Raw genomic sequence first — 17,020 nt, 5'->3', positions numbered from 1 at the left:
ACGTTGTCGTGTTTATCAGGCTCCCGTAATTCCCTCTACTTCTGCTGGCTATTACCACTACTTTGTTGCTATTGTTTTGTAGATGCCTTTTAGCATTTTGTGTAATTGTTTTGTGGGAAATAGTAAAAATATATATGGGAGTGTATGTGCACGAGTGGACTAGCTCCAGCTTGGGAATACGCGGCGAGAAAGGGAAAGAAAGGGAAATCTTTGGGATAGAAATTTGAAAAACAAAGGATATAATAAAAAACTAGCTTTAAATTGGTTTGCAAATCTTTTAAACCATTTTTTTTACTAATTTTTAAAATAAACTATAATCTTTAGAAGCTTATAAAATAGTTTAAAGGTTGAATTACCCTTCGGTTCGTTTTAAAACACAACATAATCGATTTTTTCGAAGATCCAACAGAGCCTTTAAACAACAAAATCTATAAAAACCGGAGTGGTTCTCTGCAGGGGAAAATAAATATCAAAAAATGAGCTTTAAATTCGTTTTAAAATATTTTAAATGGTCTTTAAACTAAGCTTAAGGAAATTATAATACTTAGAGCACTATAAAATAGTTTCAAAAAGTCAAGACTAATTAGACCTGTCGGATTATCGATTGAAGGTTGAAAAACACAACTTGATCGAATGTCCAAAAAGTGTTTAAAACAGAAAAACCTATAAACTGTCTGTCTTTTTTTAAAACAATCTTGACGTAATTTTTAAAGATTTTTAAAATAAAACTACTTTTGATGCTTTTAGGAAAATTAAAAAAAACGAGACTTCTTCCAAAAGTACAGAAATTATATTAATCAGTTTGCTGTTCCCATTACTTAGAGCAGAGGTTTCAAAGCATATAAAAGAGAGACGACCAATTCTCTCAGTGTCTTTTGGCCTTTTGGTACATAATAGTTCTCTGTTTGGGCTTGGCATGACTCGGCGATGTCCTACTGCTGACATAATTGATATGGGCCACCTAGCAGCACGGTTTTGCTCCCGGCCATACACTTTTCGTCCTGCAGTTGGCGTGTGTTCAGCCCTGTACACGCAATCCTGCTGGGCCAGGACTCTCCGCATTCCATGGGCACGCAAGTGGGGAATGGCTTCTTTTGGCCAAATTTCGCCAACCGTTAGCGGGTTTTTCGCTGGCGCTCTTCGCAGCGCCGGAGCCATTCAGTTTAAACTTAACTCGCGGCGGACCAAGTACACAAAAGTCGGGTAACGAGCGGAGACAATAAAGAATTCCGTTCCGTAAAGCACAGAAAACGGGTGAAAAAAAAAAAAAAATAAAAAAAAGTGCTGCACAAATATTGGCTGTTGTCCCGTCATTAAAAGCGCATTTTGTTTTGCCAGCTAATTACGAAAGTGAAGTGTGGAGAAGGGGCGACGGGCAGAGCCCCAAATTCAAGGCCCAAAGTGATGTATTAATTTCAAGTGCCAAAAAGCGGGCACGACATTGCCACAAAGTCAACTTCCACTTGGACTCCATGTCCCAACCGGGTTTCCGTGCGGAGGGTGTTGTATGTGAACTGCCTGTAGTGCCTGCACTCCTGTCGGTGCCCAGCGTAAAAGTACCTGAACCTGAGGAGCCATCGGCGAGCCGCTCCAGTCGGCTGACCATCATTACCATCGTGGTTCGCGCCATGAGTCGTCTGAGGCGTGAAAGCAGCCGACAAAGCGTCATCACCGTCGAGCTGATACAGTTCATAATTCAGTATCGCGCCAAGGAGACGCAGGAGAAGAAGAAAAGGTGCGATCTGCCATTGCCAGACTCTAAAAGTGTTCCCTTAAAATCAATTCAATCCAAAATCAAATCAAACCAAAACCAAATCAAATCAAAGAAAGCATGTTTTGTGTCTCTGAAGCGGAGCATGCCATGCTGAGCGAATGGTATTAAATACAGAATAATTCTACAGCAACAGCCAAAAACCAAAAACCAACACAGCCCCAGCCCAAGTCCAAGCCCAAAATAAACCAAACCAAACCAAACCAAACCAGTAGAACAATGCAAAGCTCAGTGAATTATCTTGCTGCAAAATAAACTACCCAACCGCAACACTTGGTAGGAAATGCACAGAAAATAAATCCACATAACAAACTGTCGCCACAGTTTATAGGGATTGTTATGCAAGAACGATGATGGTAGGGGTGAAAACCATTTTTGCGAATTTAATATTTAATAACTTAAAAATTGTATCAGGAAGGGGTACTATTAAGTGAAAGTAACAAAGTTGTGCAAGAACAAAAAAGTAAAGCGTAAAACGCACTTTAATTTTCTAACAAATTGTCAAGATAATTCTGTGACAACAAATTAAATAGAAATAATAACAACACAAACTAGTGGGTGTTCTCTTTAAATTTGTGTTTAGGATTTTATTAAAATTGAACTTCAATTAATTTTAAATAAAACAAATAATAAACTTGTGGTTTGTTATACAAAAGTAGATTGTTTCTTAGCAGCACTTGTAAAATAAACCACTAATCTAACAATCTCTCGTAAAAAGTTTAGCTCTTTTTAAGTTTTGAAGTTACATTTAAAAATTCAATTTTTTTAAAAAATTGTAAAGCATGTGGTAGGAATTCTGAAAGTCTCATTAACGTAATTAATGTAAATATTACCTTAACTATTTTAAACGCATCGTCAGTTGCTTATTGAAATCAAGTATCTAAGAAAACTTGTATAAGGCATCAATTAATGCCTTCTTCTTAAAAATCGGGCCCCACTCAAACTCACCGCTAATTTCTTTGGCTCGTCATTAATGTTGTGGCTCAAATAACTCAATTTGGTATGTGGCATCATCTCATGTCAACCCAGTAATCCAAGAGCCACTCGAAGATCTCGAAACCAACACAACACTATAGAAAAGTAGTTAGAGCCCGGAAAATTGTCTAGTTAACCATAATTGAATCTTTCGCTAATTTGCTTAAGTCAAAAGCGCTTCAGACAGTCGGTTTTCCCAACCTCCCCACCTCTCACTTAGTGCCTGTCTCATTTTATCTGAGAGTTTCAGTTTCTATGGAGCGCTTAAGTGCTTTGAAGCTTTGGCTAAAAAGAAAATTGCAAGTAATGAGAACAAAATGGTTTTCTAAGAAAAATATCAAGTTTAATATTCACAATCTTCGACTTCTGTAAAATAATTGGGGTACATTTGCTTAACAAAATGACTTACTTATTTAAAGGTGCGTTGAATTGCAGTTTTTTTTTTTAACAAAACGATTTTAAACTCTATGTACTAAACCATTTAAACTCCAATTAAGCTGTAAGTAAAGGAGTAAGTTGTTTAAAAAAATATACAGTTTTGTTATATATTTTTACACCAACACCTTTAAGCATAAAATTAAAAACAAATTTGTTATGGTTAAAACTAAAAAGTAGCACCATAAAGGTGTTTTTAAAGTAACATTCGGCTCTGCCATATTTCAGAGTATTTTTAGCTAAATGGCAATTGTTTAATTTGGCAGTTAGAGTAAGTGAAGATCTGTAAATGGGTTTTATTCTTTTGTCATGTCTTAGGTAAAATTCTTCTTTCTTTTATAAAATATCCTCTGCCTTTTAAACTGTATTGTGATAGGGCACCATTATTATTTTAAGAAATTTAATATGGGTCACACGAAAACGGGTGGAAACTTTGTTGCTATGGAAAGACATTGAATAGGCCAATTATTGGAGATTTTAGAGACAGTGCGTGGGTAGCCACATGAATGTGTACGAGGCCAATTAGGAAGTTTATAGGATCCTTTTGTAAACAAGTTGACGACTTTGGCACGAAGTCCTGCTGTTGCTGCTGTTCTCGTTTTTGATGTTGCACATAAAATTCACAGATACTTGGCATGCAATTAAGAAAATCCGTTGACTCGCCACGACCACGCCCATAAGACACACACTCAAGATACACCCGCCCACATGCCACACGAAGCATGCTGCACTCTGCCTGAATTTGCCAGCTTTTTGCATAGTAGCAACTTTTGCACCACTACCACTACCACAACCCCTCCCACGAAAACACTAAAACACTCCCACAACCGCCTCCAAACTTCTTGAGATGTTAAGTAGCTTATGCTAATATATATATATATATATGTACCAGATATCTGTATCCGTAAATGTTACTTTAACCAAAGAACTACTACTTATTTTCCTTGCTCACTAATTAAACTTTTACACAAAAACTAAACCTTGTTTCTACTTTCCCCCCAAAAAGAAAACTTTCCTTTTTCCGTGCAAAATTGTAACCCACACAAAAACTCAAGACTTTTTGTTTTAATTTTTTTAATGTTCCGACTTGGCTTTTGTTTTGGTTGAATTTAACTTTAGCTTGCCGAACCCGAAAGCAGATAACCACTTAAAGATTCGGTTTAATTTTGTAAATTTATTGAGTATTGTTTTGGTAACTGATTAACCCGGAAAAGGCTGTCCAAATGCAATTGAAACTAATGAATTCCATCTCTTCCACCCCCCAACCCAACCCAAACCCAAACCCCATCGTTTAGGCGCCTGGCGGACGAGGACGATGAGCTGTCGGAGGTGCAGCCGGATGCAGTGCCGCCGGAGGTGCGCGAGTGGCTGGCCTCGACCTTCACCCGCCAGATGGCCACCAGCCGGCGCAAGAGCGACGAGAAGCCCAAGTTCCGATCGGTGGCCCACGCCATCCGGGCCGGCATCTTCGTGGACCGCATGTACCGCCGCGTCTCCAGCTCGGCCCTCACCGCCTTCCCACCGGACGTGGTGAGGCTGCTCAAGGTGAGTCAGAGAACAGAAATCGAACACAACAAATAAATATTTAATACAAAAAAATATTAGTGCCCCTCCTTGATTCGAGACTCTTTGATTTCAATTAAGGAAAAGAAATTCCCGATAACCAAAGCGAAATTATGAATTTTTAAATTTAGAAAAATTAATTCGTGATTTGCAGAAACAAGATACATTTGATTATTATATTGGTTTCACTATATCAAAAAAAAAAACACCTGTTCACGGGTTAAGAAATTAATGAATTTAAATATTTTTTATGATTTATTTCTTCTAAAGTTAATTGTTTTAAAGTCACTACGTGGAAGACCGTCCACACTCATTAAACATAAAATTAATTTAGTGAACTTTACAGGAAGGGTTTAGTATTTAGATATTTAAATTGTTATGATTCTTAAAATATAAGGGCTTGTGAAGATAAATCAAATATTTTCTTCAATTCCCATATTTTAACACATTTTAACTATCAAGAAAACATCGGCCAGCCAAAGCTTATATTACCCATCAGTTCTTAATTATAGAATTGTTGAGCTAAGATTCTATATTAAACCACATACGACAAGTTATAAAAATGAACATATTATTTTAATTAAAAACGAGTTTTCTCAGATTCAAATAATTTAGGCGATAGTTCGTGCGTTTGCTTGATGATAATGTCATTGTATATTTGCTTTATGATCATTATCGTCCGATATTAAACGAACTAAAAATCTTTCAGTTTTTAAAGTACTTTTATTAACTGGCTGATGCTCAAGAATATTTATTCTCTTGGTGGTCGGGAATGTCTTCTTCTGCGTTGTAATCTCCCGATTAGAATTATACCCTCTGGAAAGTTAAAAATGACAGATTTTAAAGTCAAATTCAAACAATATACTTCTTAAGCTTTAAAGTTTTAAAGAAATCAAATTTTTTTATCTTTTTCTCAACAAAATGAACTAAGATATTTTTAGATTAAAGAGAATATAAATTTTAATAAGAAAAAGTTTAAATAAAAATTAATTCCGTTAGGAATTCAAACTTCACCATTTAACAAAAAATAAACATTTATAGAAATTGTCACCTATTTTTAGATTCTTTCCGAACTGATCTTAAAACTTTCACCTGACTTAATCACCCGCAGAACCTGGACGACTGGACATTCGACGTGTTCGCGCTGACGGAGGCGGCCAGCGGGCAGGTGGTGAAGTACGTGGCCTACGAGCTGTTCAACCGCTACGGCTCGATCCACAAGTTCAAGATAGCGCCGGGGACGCTGGAGGCGTTCCTGCACCGCGTGGAGGAGGGCTACTGCCGCTACCGGAACCCGTACCACAACAACCTGCACGCAGTGGACGTGATGCAGACGATCCACTACTGCCTGTGCAACACGGGTCTGATGAACTGGCTGACCGACCTAGAGATCTTCGCCTCGCTGCTGGCGGCCCTACTGCACGACTACGAGCACACGGGCACCACCAACAACTTCCACGTGATGTCCGGATCGGAGACGGCGCTGCTGTACAACGACCGAGCCGTGCTGGAGAACCACCATGCCAGCGCCAGTTTCCGGCTGCTGCGCGAGGACGACTGCAACATTTTGTCGCATCTGTCGCGCGAGGAGTTCCGTGAGCTGCGTGGCCTCGTCATCGAAATGGTACTGGGCACCGACATGACCAACCACTTCCAGCAGATGAAGGCCATGCGACAGCTGCTGACGCTCCAAGAGGCGACCATTGACAAGCAGAAGGTGCTCTCGCTGGTGCTCCACTGCTGCGACATCTCGCATCCGGCCAAGCAGTGGGGCGTCCATCATCGCTGGACCATGCTCCTGCTGGAGGAGTTCTTCCGCCAGGGCGATTTAGAGAAGGAGCTGGGCCTGCCCTTCAGTCCGCTGTGCGACCGCAACAACACGCTGGTCGCCGAGTCGCAGATCTGCTTCATCGACTTCATCGTGGAGCCCAGCATGGGCGTCATGTCCGACATGCTGGAGCTGATCCTGGCCCCCATTGCGCCGATGAACAAGGGCAAGCCCTCCACTCTGGTGGAGCACGAGGCCACCGCCTCGTCCACTGGCATCCACCCGCCCTCGGGCATCACGCCCAGCATGGGCAAGCCGGTCGACGCCCCCGCTCCCGCTCCCGCACCCCCAACTGCCACCGCCAACGCTCCGAAGCCCACCGCCGAGTTTCTCGCCCGCAAGAGCGCCACCGGATCCACCGGCTCCAAGTTCAACATACCCAAGCCCTGGCTGGCGTGTCTGGTCGAGAACAAGAAGATCTGGAAGGAGCAGGCCGTCAAAGGTGGGTTTTTGTAGAATTTAAGTCGCCTCTAAAAAGAACGCTTTTAGGAATGCTAAAGAAATACATTCCTAAATTTAAAATCTCAAAGCTAAGGAAATGTATTTCTTAGGAAATCGCAACACTTATTTAGGTCTTTCAAATTGCTAAATATTTATTTAAATTTGTCAAAAATGTTGTTCAAAAAAGGTATTTGTGACTCTAAAAAATAAATTTTATTACCTTTATTTCAACTATCTCAGTTCAGTATTTAAGAAAACAACTCTTCAAAAAGTAACTTTGAAAAATATTTAAATATTTATTTAAATATTTAATATTGACTTTTAGTTACACAAAAATATAAAAAATAATGTATATCTTTCCAATCTAAAATGTCAATTGAATTATTTAATATATTTGTTTCATTAGAAAATATTTCTGTGACTTTTAATATTTAAATATGTAAATTTAAAAAAACTTATAGTAGAGTTTAGATTTTTCACTTTTTATTTTTTAAGTGAATACATTTTTAAATTATAGCTTTACATTTCTGAACAAATTTTTTTTTCCTCCTATTGAAACAAAAATTAATTTTTTCACAGAAATTTTACTTGAAATAATTAAATATTTAATTAATGTAATGTTTCCTACCATTTAAAGTAAGCAATGAGAAAAAAAATAAATACCAGAAAACTTTTTTTGACAAAAACCTTAAATATTGTATACCATTTCCCCGAAAATATTAAATTTTGCGTACCTCGAGAGCAGTGTTTCTTTGATTATCATATTAATTGCTTGCCGACTTGGCCCGCTTTTTGTAGTCACATTAACAGAGCTAATTGAGTTTGACCTGGCCTTCGCTTTGATCTCTTTGGTCTGCCAGTGGGCGTTTATAATTCATTCATAAACCTTCTTACGCAGAGCTTATGGACAGGCGCCGAAAGAGCGGCCATTAGGCGATTCAAGAACCCCTCCCAATCAAATACAAGCCCAATCCTATTACCAACTAAAGTGAGTCGCAAGTGAAGAATTAAAGGATTTCGCGGGCTGTCAAATGCAGTTGCGAACGAGGAATTTCAAATATCTGAATTTGTAAAAAAATAAAAAAAAATATGGTGTGTTTGATATCAATTAAATTCCTGTAAAGAGCTAAAAGCGGACTGCCTTAGATGTGACATTTTTAGTTTTAAAGACGCTAATAGAAAATTATTAAAAATTATTAATTATTATTGTAGACAATATCTAGGCCATGTCCACAGATCTGTTTGACTTAAAAAGTTGCATATAAAATGCTGATCAAGCATCTCAAACTAAATTTTAATACCTAACTTGACTTTTTATAAAAAAATATGTTATCTACAATTTTTTATTAAATATAATATTAGTTGTTTAAATATAATATTGATATATGCTAAATCCAAATTTATTTCTCTTTATATAACGTATATTAAATTTATAAAATTAGCTATAGCTCCATTCCAAAGTATATAAAAGTTAACCAATAGAAATTTTAATTTTTGCCGACAATTTAAAAATAAAATAGTATAAAATTCCTAGTACTTTTCTAAAAATAAAAGTCACAAAACTAATTTTTTCAATCCCTGATTAAAACTGATAGCCTTCCTAAGAAATGTTTCACAAATGGGTGACTAGACCTAAATTAAATGTGTTCTAAACAAATATAAGGTGTAAATTTGTACGTGTTAAATCTTAAAAATTTCTTTATTTAATTTATTAATGAGAATTATAAATACTACAAAAATGTTTCCTTTTGCAGATGCCGAGGCCCGAGCTTTGGCCACAGCGGCGGAGGAAGCTGCAGCCGCAGCAGCAGCGGCGGCGGCTGAAGAGGAGGAAAACAAGTCGGCTGCGGCGGAAACGGAAACGGCCGATGGCGAACAAACTGAGGCAACTGCGGAGTCGGCAGATGGCGCTGCCGACTAAATTGGCATCGGCGCCACCTGCCGGGCAGCGGCAGCAACCTGAAACAGAAACGGAAAAGCAGAATTAGAATACAAAATACAGAAGGAAATTTCGGAACGAATTCGGATTGTTACACTGAAAGAAACTGGGGGGACGGTTCCAATAATAATGTTTACTAAGCTTAGAAGCAGCCTAGAATATTAATTACAAACCGCTTCTGATGCGCTCTCTATGTGAATTGTGGTAGAGTTAGACTAACGTACATCATCTATATAGGCCTAGTTGCGGAACATTAAAAATGATATATATATATATATATATATATATATATATATAAATATATATATATATAAATATATGTATAAATACTGTATACTTTGTTGTTGCAAGCGGAAAACAAACAAAAGAAAAGAAAACATAAGGAAATATTAGGGACAAGCACAAAAACAAACAGACAAAAAACGAGTAGATGTAAATAGTGAAGAGTTCAACCGAAATTTGTTGTGAATTTGTTGGTTCGTTGCGAGCATTTATACCTAGACTTGAGTTGTACTTGTCTTTTATTAGTTTTAGTCAAATGTGGAATTTATTATATGATTTCTATAAGTTCGATGTATGTAATTTCGTTATCATTAAATACATATACTTTTGTAACCGTTTCCATATTTTATTTTCGCCTTTATTTCTGCGTTTTGCATTTACCAACCACTCAAATTGCTCAAATTAGTGAGTGGTTTTCGCGAAGGGACGACAAATTCGTCTAGAGCTGTCTAGATATTAAGTACCTAAATAAAAACTAAACCAAAAATTACCTGACAACTAGTTGTACGACTTGTATATACTTTCCACTAACCCCTAACAGACTTTCCCCAAAAACCAAAACGAAGGCAAAGGATTTCTATAACTTTCCACTCTACAAATGCACATAGCTACCTATACAAAAGGATATTTAATATGTATTGTTAAGGATATAATAGTCACGTTTCTACAAACATATTTATTTTTATACGAGAGCGAGGGACGAAAGTGGGCGGACGACGGGAAGGGCTTGAGTCGCAGGAGGATTTGATTTCTTTTCGTTTCGGTTTTCCTTTCTTTAACCAACTTGAAATGTTTTCAAACGTTTTTCAAAATGTCTGATAGCGGGACCATTCTTTTAAGATTTACCACTGCTCTTTACCACCAAACCGGGAAATACCATGGGTAATACAACCGGATATGAGGAGAAAGTGGCGAAAGCGAAAGCGAAAGCGAAAGGGTGAACCCAACAGACAGCGTCAAAGGGCAGTGGTAAAAGTGCTTAGCAGTAAGGTACCAAATTATCAGCTGAAATTGGGATCATAGCTTTATTAAGGTAGTCGATAAATGTACGAACCAGTGGTGCAGATGTGTATAGCGTTGGGTGGCGGCATACCATGTCTACTAGTAGCCACAAATTAAAAACAAACAAACAAACAAACAGAAAGAGAAACAAAAACAGAAACAGAACAAACGTACACAGCAGAATAATCTACTCCTAAACATTAATGGGATAAACATAGCGACAGAATATCTATTATGTGGAAGTAAATATTATTGAACAAACATGTATGTTAATGTATATCAATATTGAACGCTCAAAGCGATGCGCATATATATATATATCGTATATATATAGCGACCTCTCTCAAAAATCTGTACAAAGTCCTGATTAACCTAGCGTTAGTTGCTGTAACACAGGCTGCAGACCTTCAACCAAAAGCAAAGTTGTTATTTATCTCTGTTGAAAAAATAAGCAAACTACAGAAATACTAATCGAACGTATGCATATGGATATATTTGAGGTTTACGATTCAATGTTATTAGCAAAAAGTAGTCTAGTAGTACCATAAACACACAGAAAAGACAAAAATATATATCATAATTCCAGCCAACGTTTAAAAGAGGTTTGTGACCAAAATTTTGGGGCAGATGCTAATAAGCCCTGAGCTGATGGAACGACATGGATACGAACACACATGCATACAGTATATAAGTTGAAAGCAATCATTACATTTAAATAATATAAACTATTTAAATATAAAGCCCCTAATAATAATCTAAAAAATACATTTTGTGTAAATACAACTTGCACAGGATGCAAAAAGATGTAGGAAATTAGCAAAATGCACATTAACTAAAGGTAACAAAATAGCCAGTTCACACCACCCAAACAAAAGCGAAGTCGCATATTACTGAAATCTGTAAATAACCTTGTTTCATCTGTTCATTTCTAGCCCAGTTATTTATATATCGAATAAGCAAACTAATTGTGTACTTTACAAGTTTTCGCAAATCAAAAGCCTACTAATGAAACGTTTTTAATTTTCCTACTTTGTTAAACTCAACATTTAATATGCATAAACTAACGGCGGTGGTAAATAAATGAAAAGAAATTTGAAAAAAGGAATATGGCTGAGATGTATGCTTATTACGAAATACTTTCAAGTAAACTATAATAACACCATATGACTTTTAATATACTAATAAAAATTCTTATTAAACCTAATTGGGGGAAGTTTTTTTTTTGATAATTTAGTTTTTAGAATCTTCAACGTATTTAATGCTCTATAAAAGTAGTACGCATTAAGCCTAGTGTACATTTATATACGCAGGGATTCCCATGAGGCTAAATGCCGAATTTCAAATCAATTCGATAATAAAGTGCGATTAAAAGTCATTAGCTGAACTTAATCGCTTTTGTTATCGCATTTATTTTAAACGCGGCTTTTAGCCTTATGGGAGTCCCTCTGTAGGTAAATGCGAATTAAGCTAAATGCGTTTTAATGCGCCATTGGAATCAGGCCATAAGAAACTATCTAGAGTGACCTTTTCAGTGATGCCAAGTAGGGGAAAAACGAAACAGAGCAGATTTTTTTCTAGAAATTTGGATGGCCGTCATGCAAGTTAAAACTGTTTTCTGCCAATAACTTAGGGCTGTACGGAAAACCCATTGGTTAATACCTAAATCCAGTGGAACGGTTGGCATTTTGACAAATGTAGAACTGGTGTTCACACCGAGCATTTATTAATTTTGCTTTTATAATTTTAAACGAAATGAGATAATGCTGAAAGCTTTGCTCTCCTTTTATATAGTTGTGTTAATACATTTCTGTATAAATTGCTGCCTGGGAAGCATGAGCTTCACAGAAATTAAGATGTTTTTTCACTGATATTGTTAATTACTAATACCGAATCAAAGTTACTCCACACCTCCAATTCTTTAATATTAGCAATTCAACCGAAAAGTTGAGTACCCTTAATTTTTGTATATATTTTTAGTATGTTTTTGTTTAAATAGTTTAGTATTTATTTGTGAGCCGGATGGTATATTCACACTAAGCAGATGCAGCCACACTATCGTTGATATCGATATTTATAAAATACGATACATTTCATTTTCGAGCAGGTAATTAAACCAAAAACGCGAGAAAAACAATTAAGATGTGTGAAAATAGGCGGAATAACTAAACGCTCTGCTGGCGGACATCAACCGATCGGAGTGAGGCCGTCATCGATGCTTAAAGTCGGATTAGTGGAGTTCAGTGGCCGTTCGTGGGTGTTTCTCCGGGCAGAGGCAGAGGCCGAGCAGCGCTGCCCGCGTCGACAGCGGCGCTCCATTCATTCATTCATTCATTCCAATCCATGATTAATGTGCGGGGAAAAACGCTGCAACGTTTGATTGATACGATTGATACGGCAATCCCTGGAACTGGGCCATGCCATCAGTTCCCGGCGACAATGACAATTCATCCAAATAGCCCCGTAAACACAGAGTCACAAGCTTTCAATGCTTTCAATGCCCCGCCCACTCCCAAAAGTAATCGTATTCGTGCTCCTCCCCCCACAGAAATATTAGAAAATAACACAAAGACCTCGCCAAATTAGGCAACTTGCGGCCACTGTCGTGCCTGGGTTTAATTAATTTTTAGCTTTTTTGCACAACAATCTGGCCGGCCTCTAAGCCAAAACGATTCCGCCCATAAACAGAGCAAATAAACGGGAGATATCAAAGATATAGAGGCTCTGAAGTCGAATTCTGAAACACCCTTCTGTAGATTCCTTTTCAACGATATAGTCTTTCCACAGTGTTAAACCAGATTCGAATAGATTTTGGTGTCATGTGACTGATTTTGCTCCACTATCTTTAAAAACAACAAAATTATTATCACATCGTATAAACATTTGCCTTTCCTTATAAATATAAATATATATATAAAAAATATGATACGATACATTTATATAGGAATATTACTGAGCTATATTGGTGTTGCTAAAGCTTTTTAACTAATTTAATATTTATATATTGAGACTTTAATGACCAATTTGTTATTGTCTTCATTTTGTTTAAAGATAATTTTATTTGATTGTCTCTCTTTAGTTGACCAATAATGTTATCGATTTTAGATGTATTAAAAGGTCTTTAAGAATATTTTATACAAATCAGTCACTTAAATCTATGATATAGATTCTCTACAACATTTACTGTGGTATCAACATGTATAATTTCTATACAACTCATTTAAATAATCCTTTCTAGGTGGCAAACTTAGTCTTATACTTGCCATACCCTTTTCTTCAACACCATAATTAATAATAATGGGTAGTGGTTTTGGGATGGGAGATGGGAACAGAATGGGAGATAAGATCGAATAGAATCCGGCGCTAATCGTTATCTTTTCTTTGCAGTAAACGCTCGCCGGCAGCGGTAATTGTGGAGCGATAGAAACGCCAGCGCCATGCCCATAGACATAGACGCCCGACGACGACCAAGTGCCAAAAGCGAGAACCGAGCGTGAGCGACTGCCAGGAGCAGGATCCGATTCGCATCCGTTTCCGGTGTCCGGAGTCCGGAGTCCATCCGCTAGTCAAGAGAGATAGAGAGAGAGAGAGAGAGAGAGTGAGAGATCGAGTGCCAAGCCAAGTTGCATTTAGATTGAGCCCCGACCCACGCAACTGAAAGCCACAGCGACATGGGCAACAAGAACTCGTGCTGTGCGTACTCCAGTCCGCAGTCGGACCGCAAGTCCAAGGACCTGCCGCCGGTGTTCGAGGAGCGCCACCAGCTGAGCCATCCGCCGCACACGTCGCAGCACCAGCTGGATGGGCATGGGCACCATGGCTCTTCGTCGGCGGTGCACCTGCACCACCATCACCATCACCATGGCCATAATCAGCAGCAGAATCAGCCAGGCGGCGGCGACAACTTCGAGAATCAGCAGAATCTGCAGCACATCTCCGAGCGCGAGGCGACGGAGGGCGAGGAGGATCCGTCGGTGGACCCCACGGCGGCCACCATGTTCCTGGAGCGATCCAAGGTGGAGAACGGCGGCATGACGCGCAAGCGTTCGCAGCAGCAGATTGCCCAGCAGGCGGGAGGAGGTGGCGGCGGCGGCGGCAGCACACCCGGTGGCAATAGTTGCGGCGGAGGCATCGGCGGTGGCGGCGGCGGCATGAAGAAGAGCTCCTCCTGCTCGACGATCTATCTGGACGACAGCACCGTGTCGCAACCGAATCTGAAGAACACGGTCAAGTGCGTCTCGCTGGCCATTTACTATCACATCAAGAACCGGCAGTCGGACCGGCGGCTGGACATCTTCGACGAGAAGCTGCATCCACTGACCCACGACCAGGTGCCGGATAACTACGACACTCACAATCCGGAGCACCGCCAGATCTACAAGTTCGTGCGCACGCTCTTCAACGCCGCCCAGCTGACGGCCGAGTGTGCCATCATCACGCTAGTCTACCTGGAGCGGCTGCTCACCTACGCCGAGCTGGACGTGGGTCCCTGCAACTGGAAGCGCATGGTGTTGGGTGAGTGTGGTTTCGGCCTGATGCAGCAGTTATTAACTAGTGCCCTGTATGATTGAATGCGTAGCTACATACCTTTCTTATAAAGCTCAAGGCCCCTAAGAATCATAGCTCAAACATGAGCAATGATCTATGTGATTCATTAGAAAACAACTCAGTTATCAAGTGACTCGTATAACTCACCTAGGATTCATGGGGTTTATTGTCAAAATAGAAAACCTGTGTACTGGGGGGACTAGATTAGAGCTTGTTCTAAAGAATTCATGATTTGTGTTCGACTTAGCTTGAACCGGATATTTTGGGCTATATATAGTGACTATATACCATAGAAGTCATGAGACCCATGAGCTTTTCCGGCTTAGATCAAATAGATCGTTGTTAACCGGTTATGAGCTGAGTTTGTGTCAAAAGGTCCTATGACTTCACTCGCTCAGGGTTCCAATTTCCAAATGCTGCCGGCAAGAATGTAATACCGACTCAATAAGCCTTACTTTTAAATTTAATCTAATCAAAACTGACTGATATATGTGAATTCAAAAGAAGATTTTATTCCGTTCAGGATAAACATTTAGTTTTTAAGGGCCTTTCGTCGTAATAACTTTACATCAAAATCAAAGGACCAAATTGTATGAAATGTACTGAAATTATTCATTAATAATAAATGTATAATGTTTCTATTTTGGCATTTTGTCATATTGTTTAATAGTTTGATGAAATAATAGTTATTTAGGCCAATCTAAATCCCAAACTAAAAGTGTATGCTTCGCTTCTATCAATAAGTATTTTTAAGATAGTTTTTTGGTTGGGAACATTGACAAACTAAATGTACAACAAGTATTTAAATGAATGTATCTGTGGCTGATTTCTTGCAGGTGCAATACTGCTCGCCTCGAAGGTGTGGGACGATCAGGCCGTTTGGAATGTGGACTACTGCCAGATACTCAAAGACATCACCGTGGAGGACATGAACGAGCTGGAGCGCCAGTTCCTCGAGCTGCTGCAGTTCAACATCAACGTGCCGTCGTCGGTGTACGCCAAATACTACTTCGACCTGCGGACGCTGGCCGAGGCCAACGAGCTGAACTTCCCCACGGAGCCGCTGTCCAAGGAGCGGGCCCAGAAGCTGGAGGCCATGTCGCGGGTGATGCAGGACAAGGTCACCGCCGAGGCGCTGAAGAATGGGATCAAGAAGTGGTCCTCCATGGACAACATCAGTCAGGGCGGGCCGCGTCGCAGCGTGGCCATACTATCGTGATTTATATTAGCTAACTAAAACAGCAGAGCAACCATCAGCAGCAATGAGTCAAGCGATCCGTATTCTGTGTGTAGAAGTCCGTAGGTCCGATCGATCTTTACTTGAGAACCGTACAGCTCCCCCCTCTCTAATTCAGAGATTCATTTCGCAGGCCACCCGACGGAGTTCACTCTGCGGGAGGGTTTTTAGCCAGCACCTGATGCCCACAGCTAAATATGTGCAGAATCACACTATTATATATACACACACACACACACACACACAAAACGTTTTAACCACAAGTCTCGAATTAAGGACCACTTTTTACATATACATGCCAACGGATGTATATTCTTGTAAGCGAAACTACCGATGCAGTCAAGGATTTGGGGGGATTTTAATGAGATACAGATGAAGGAAGTACTACAGCAACGCGTAACCAATTGCCAAACGATAGAAAATCACAGAAACCGTAAAGAATTGTTTGTAAAAAGGCTTAAATATTGTAATTGACTCGGCCACCCTGCTGGCAAATGGCAATTAATCAATTTAATCTCAACGCTTGGCCTCGGCTGAGAAATCGTCATTCACTTAGCGTCCGCTCCGCGCCCACAACATATTTCCCTGTACATTTCTTACGAATTTAATTTGTTTAGTTTGCCCAATTTTCTGAATACCTTAATATGATTTCGTGTGATTCTTATAGTTTCCATTTAGCTTTATACGATGAACGTTATTCATTATTCGGCTTACCCGCGTCAGGCTTCAGGCACAAACGAAAGGGGGCGCGGCCTGCGGCAAGTTGATTTGTTTTTTATTTGGTTCTTAGCATTAGAAAACAAACATAAGATGAGCAAGAGCAGGAGCAAGAGTATGAAAGAGCACAGCGCAATATTAACCCAAAAGATTTGTGAGTAAATTAATGTACTAGACATATAAGGATACGAATTATATGCAAAATGTATTTTATTTTGTAATTTATTTTACGATAAAGCTAAATAAAAGCAAATCAAAGAAATAGACTTTTCTCCGTGTTTGACC

General features: G+C 39.2%; 2 protein-coding genes across 15 annotated transcripts in view; both read left to right on the top strand.

Annotated features, from left to right (window-relative positions):
• LOC128262736 (dual specificity calcium/calmodulin-dependent 3',5'-cyclic nucleotide phosphodiesterase 1) overlaps positions 1-11,440 on the top strand; it is a 111,625-nt gene extending 100,185 nt beyond the window's left edge. For 11 of the 13 annotated variants that reach the window (XM_052997200.1, XM_052997194.1, XM_052997195.1 and 8 more), the window contains 3 exons: positions 4,477-4,726; positions 5,856-7,014; positions 8,768-11,440. In XM_052997200.1, coding sequence (XP_052853160.1) covers positions 4,477-4,726; positions 5,856-7,014; positions 8,768-8,934 — 1,576 coding nt within the window. In that variant the 3' untranslated portion in view covers positions 8,935-11,440. Of the gene's footprint in view, positions 1-1,338; positions 1,736-4,476; positions 4,727-5,855; positions 7,015-7,911; positions 8,002-8,767 lie in introns of all 13 variants that reach the window. The other 2 variants (XR_008268373.1, XM_052997202.1) reach the window with 2 other exon arrangements.
• Positions 11,441-12,252: 812 nt separating this feature from the next.
• LOC128262122 (cyclin-Y-like protein 1) lies at positions 12,253-17,001 on the top strand. 2 transcript variants are annotated; one of them, XM_052996195.1, is made up of 3 exons: positions 12,253-12,340; positions 13,621-14,748; positions 15,618-17,001. In XM_052996195.1, the coding sequence occupies exons 2-3, from the start codon at positions 13,905-13,907 to the stop codon at positions 15,998-16,000; spliced, it is 1,227 nt and encodes a 408-aa protein (XP_052852155.1). In that variant the 5' UTR covers positions 12,253-12,340; positions 13,621-13,904; the 3' UTR covers positions 16,001-17,001. The 2 variants fall into 2 exon arrangements, with proteins under 2 accessions (XP_052852155.1, XP_052852156.1); XM_052996196.1 differs by lacking the exon at positions 12,253-12,340 and adding an exon at positions 12,341-12,433.
• The last annotated feature ends 19 nt before the right edge of the window (positions 17,002-17,020 follow it).

The sequence above is a fragment of the Drosophila gunungcola genome, unplaced genomic scaffold (assembly GCF_025200985.1).
Source record: "Drosophila gunungcola strain Sukarami unplaced genomic scaffold, Dgunungcola_SK_2 000001F, whole genome shotgun sequence".
NCBI lineage: Eukaryota > Metazoa > Arthropoda > Insecta > Diptera > Drosophilidae > Drosophila > Drosophila gunungcola.
Note: the sequence above shows the minus strand (reverse complement) of the source record. Positions and strands in the feature narration are given on the sequence as shown.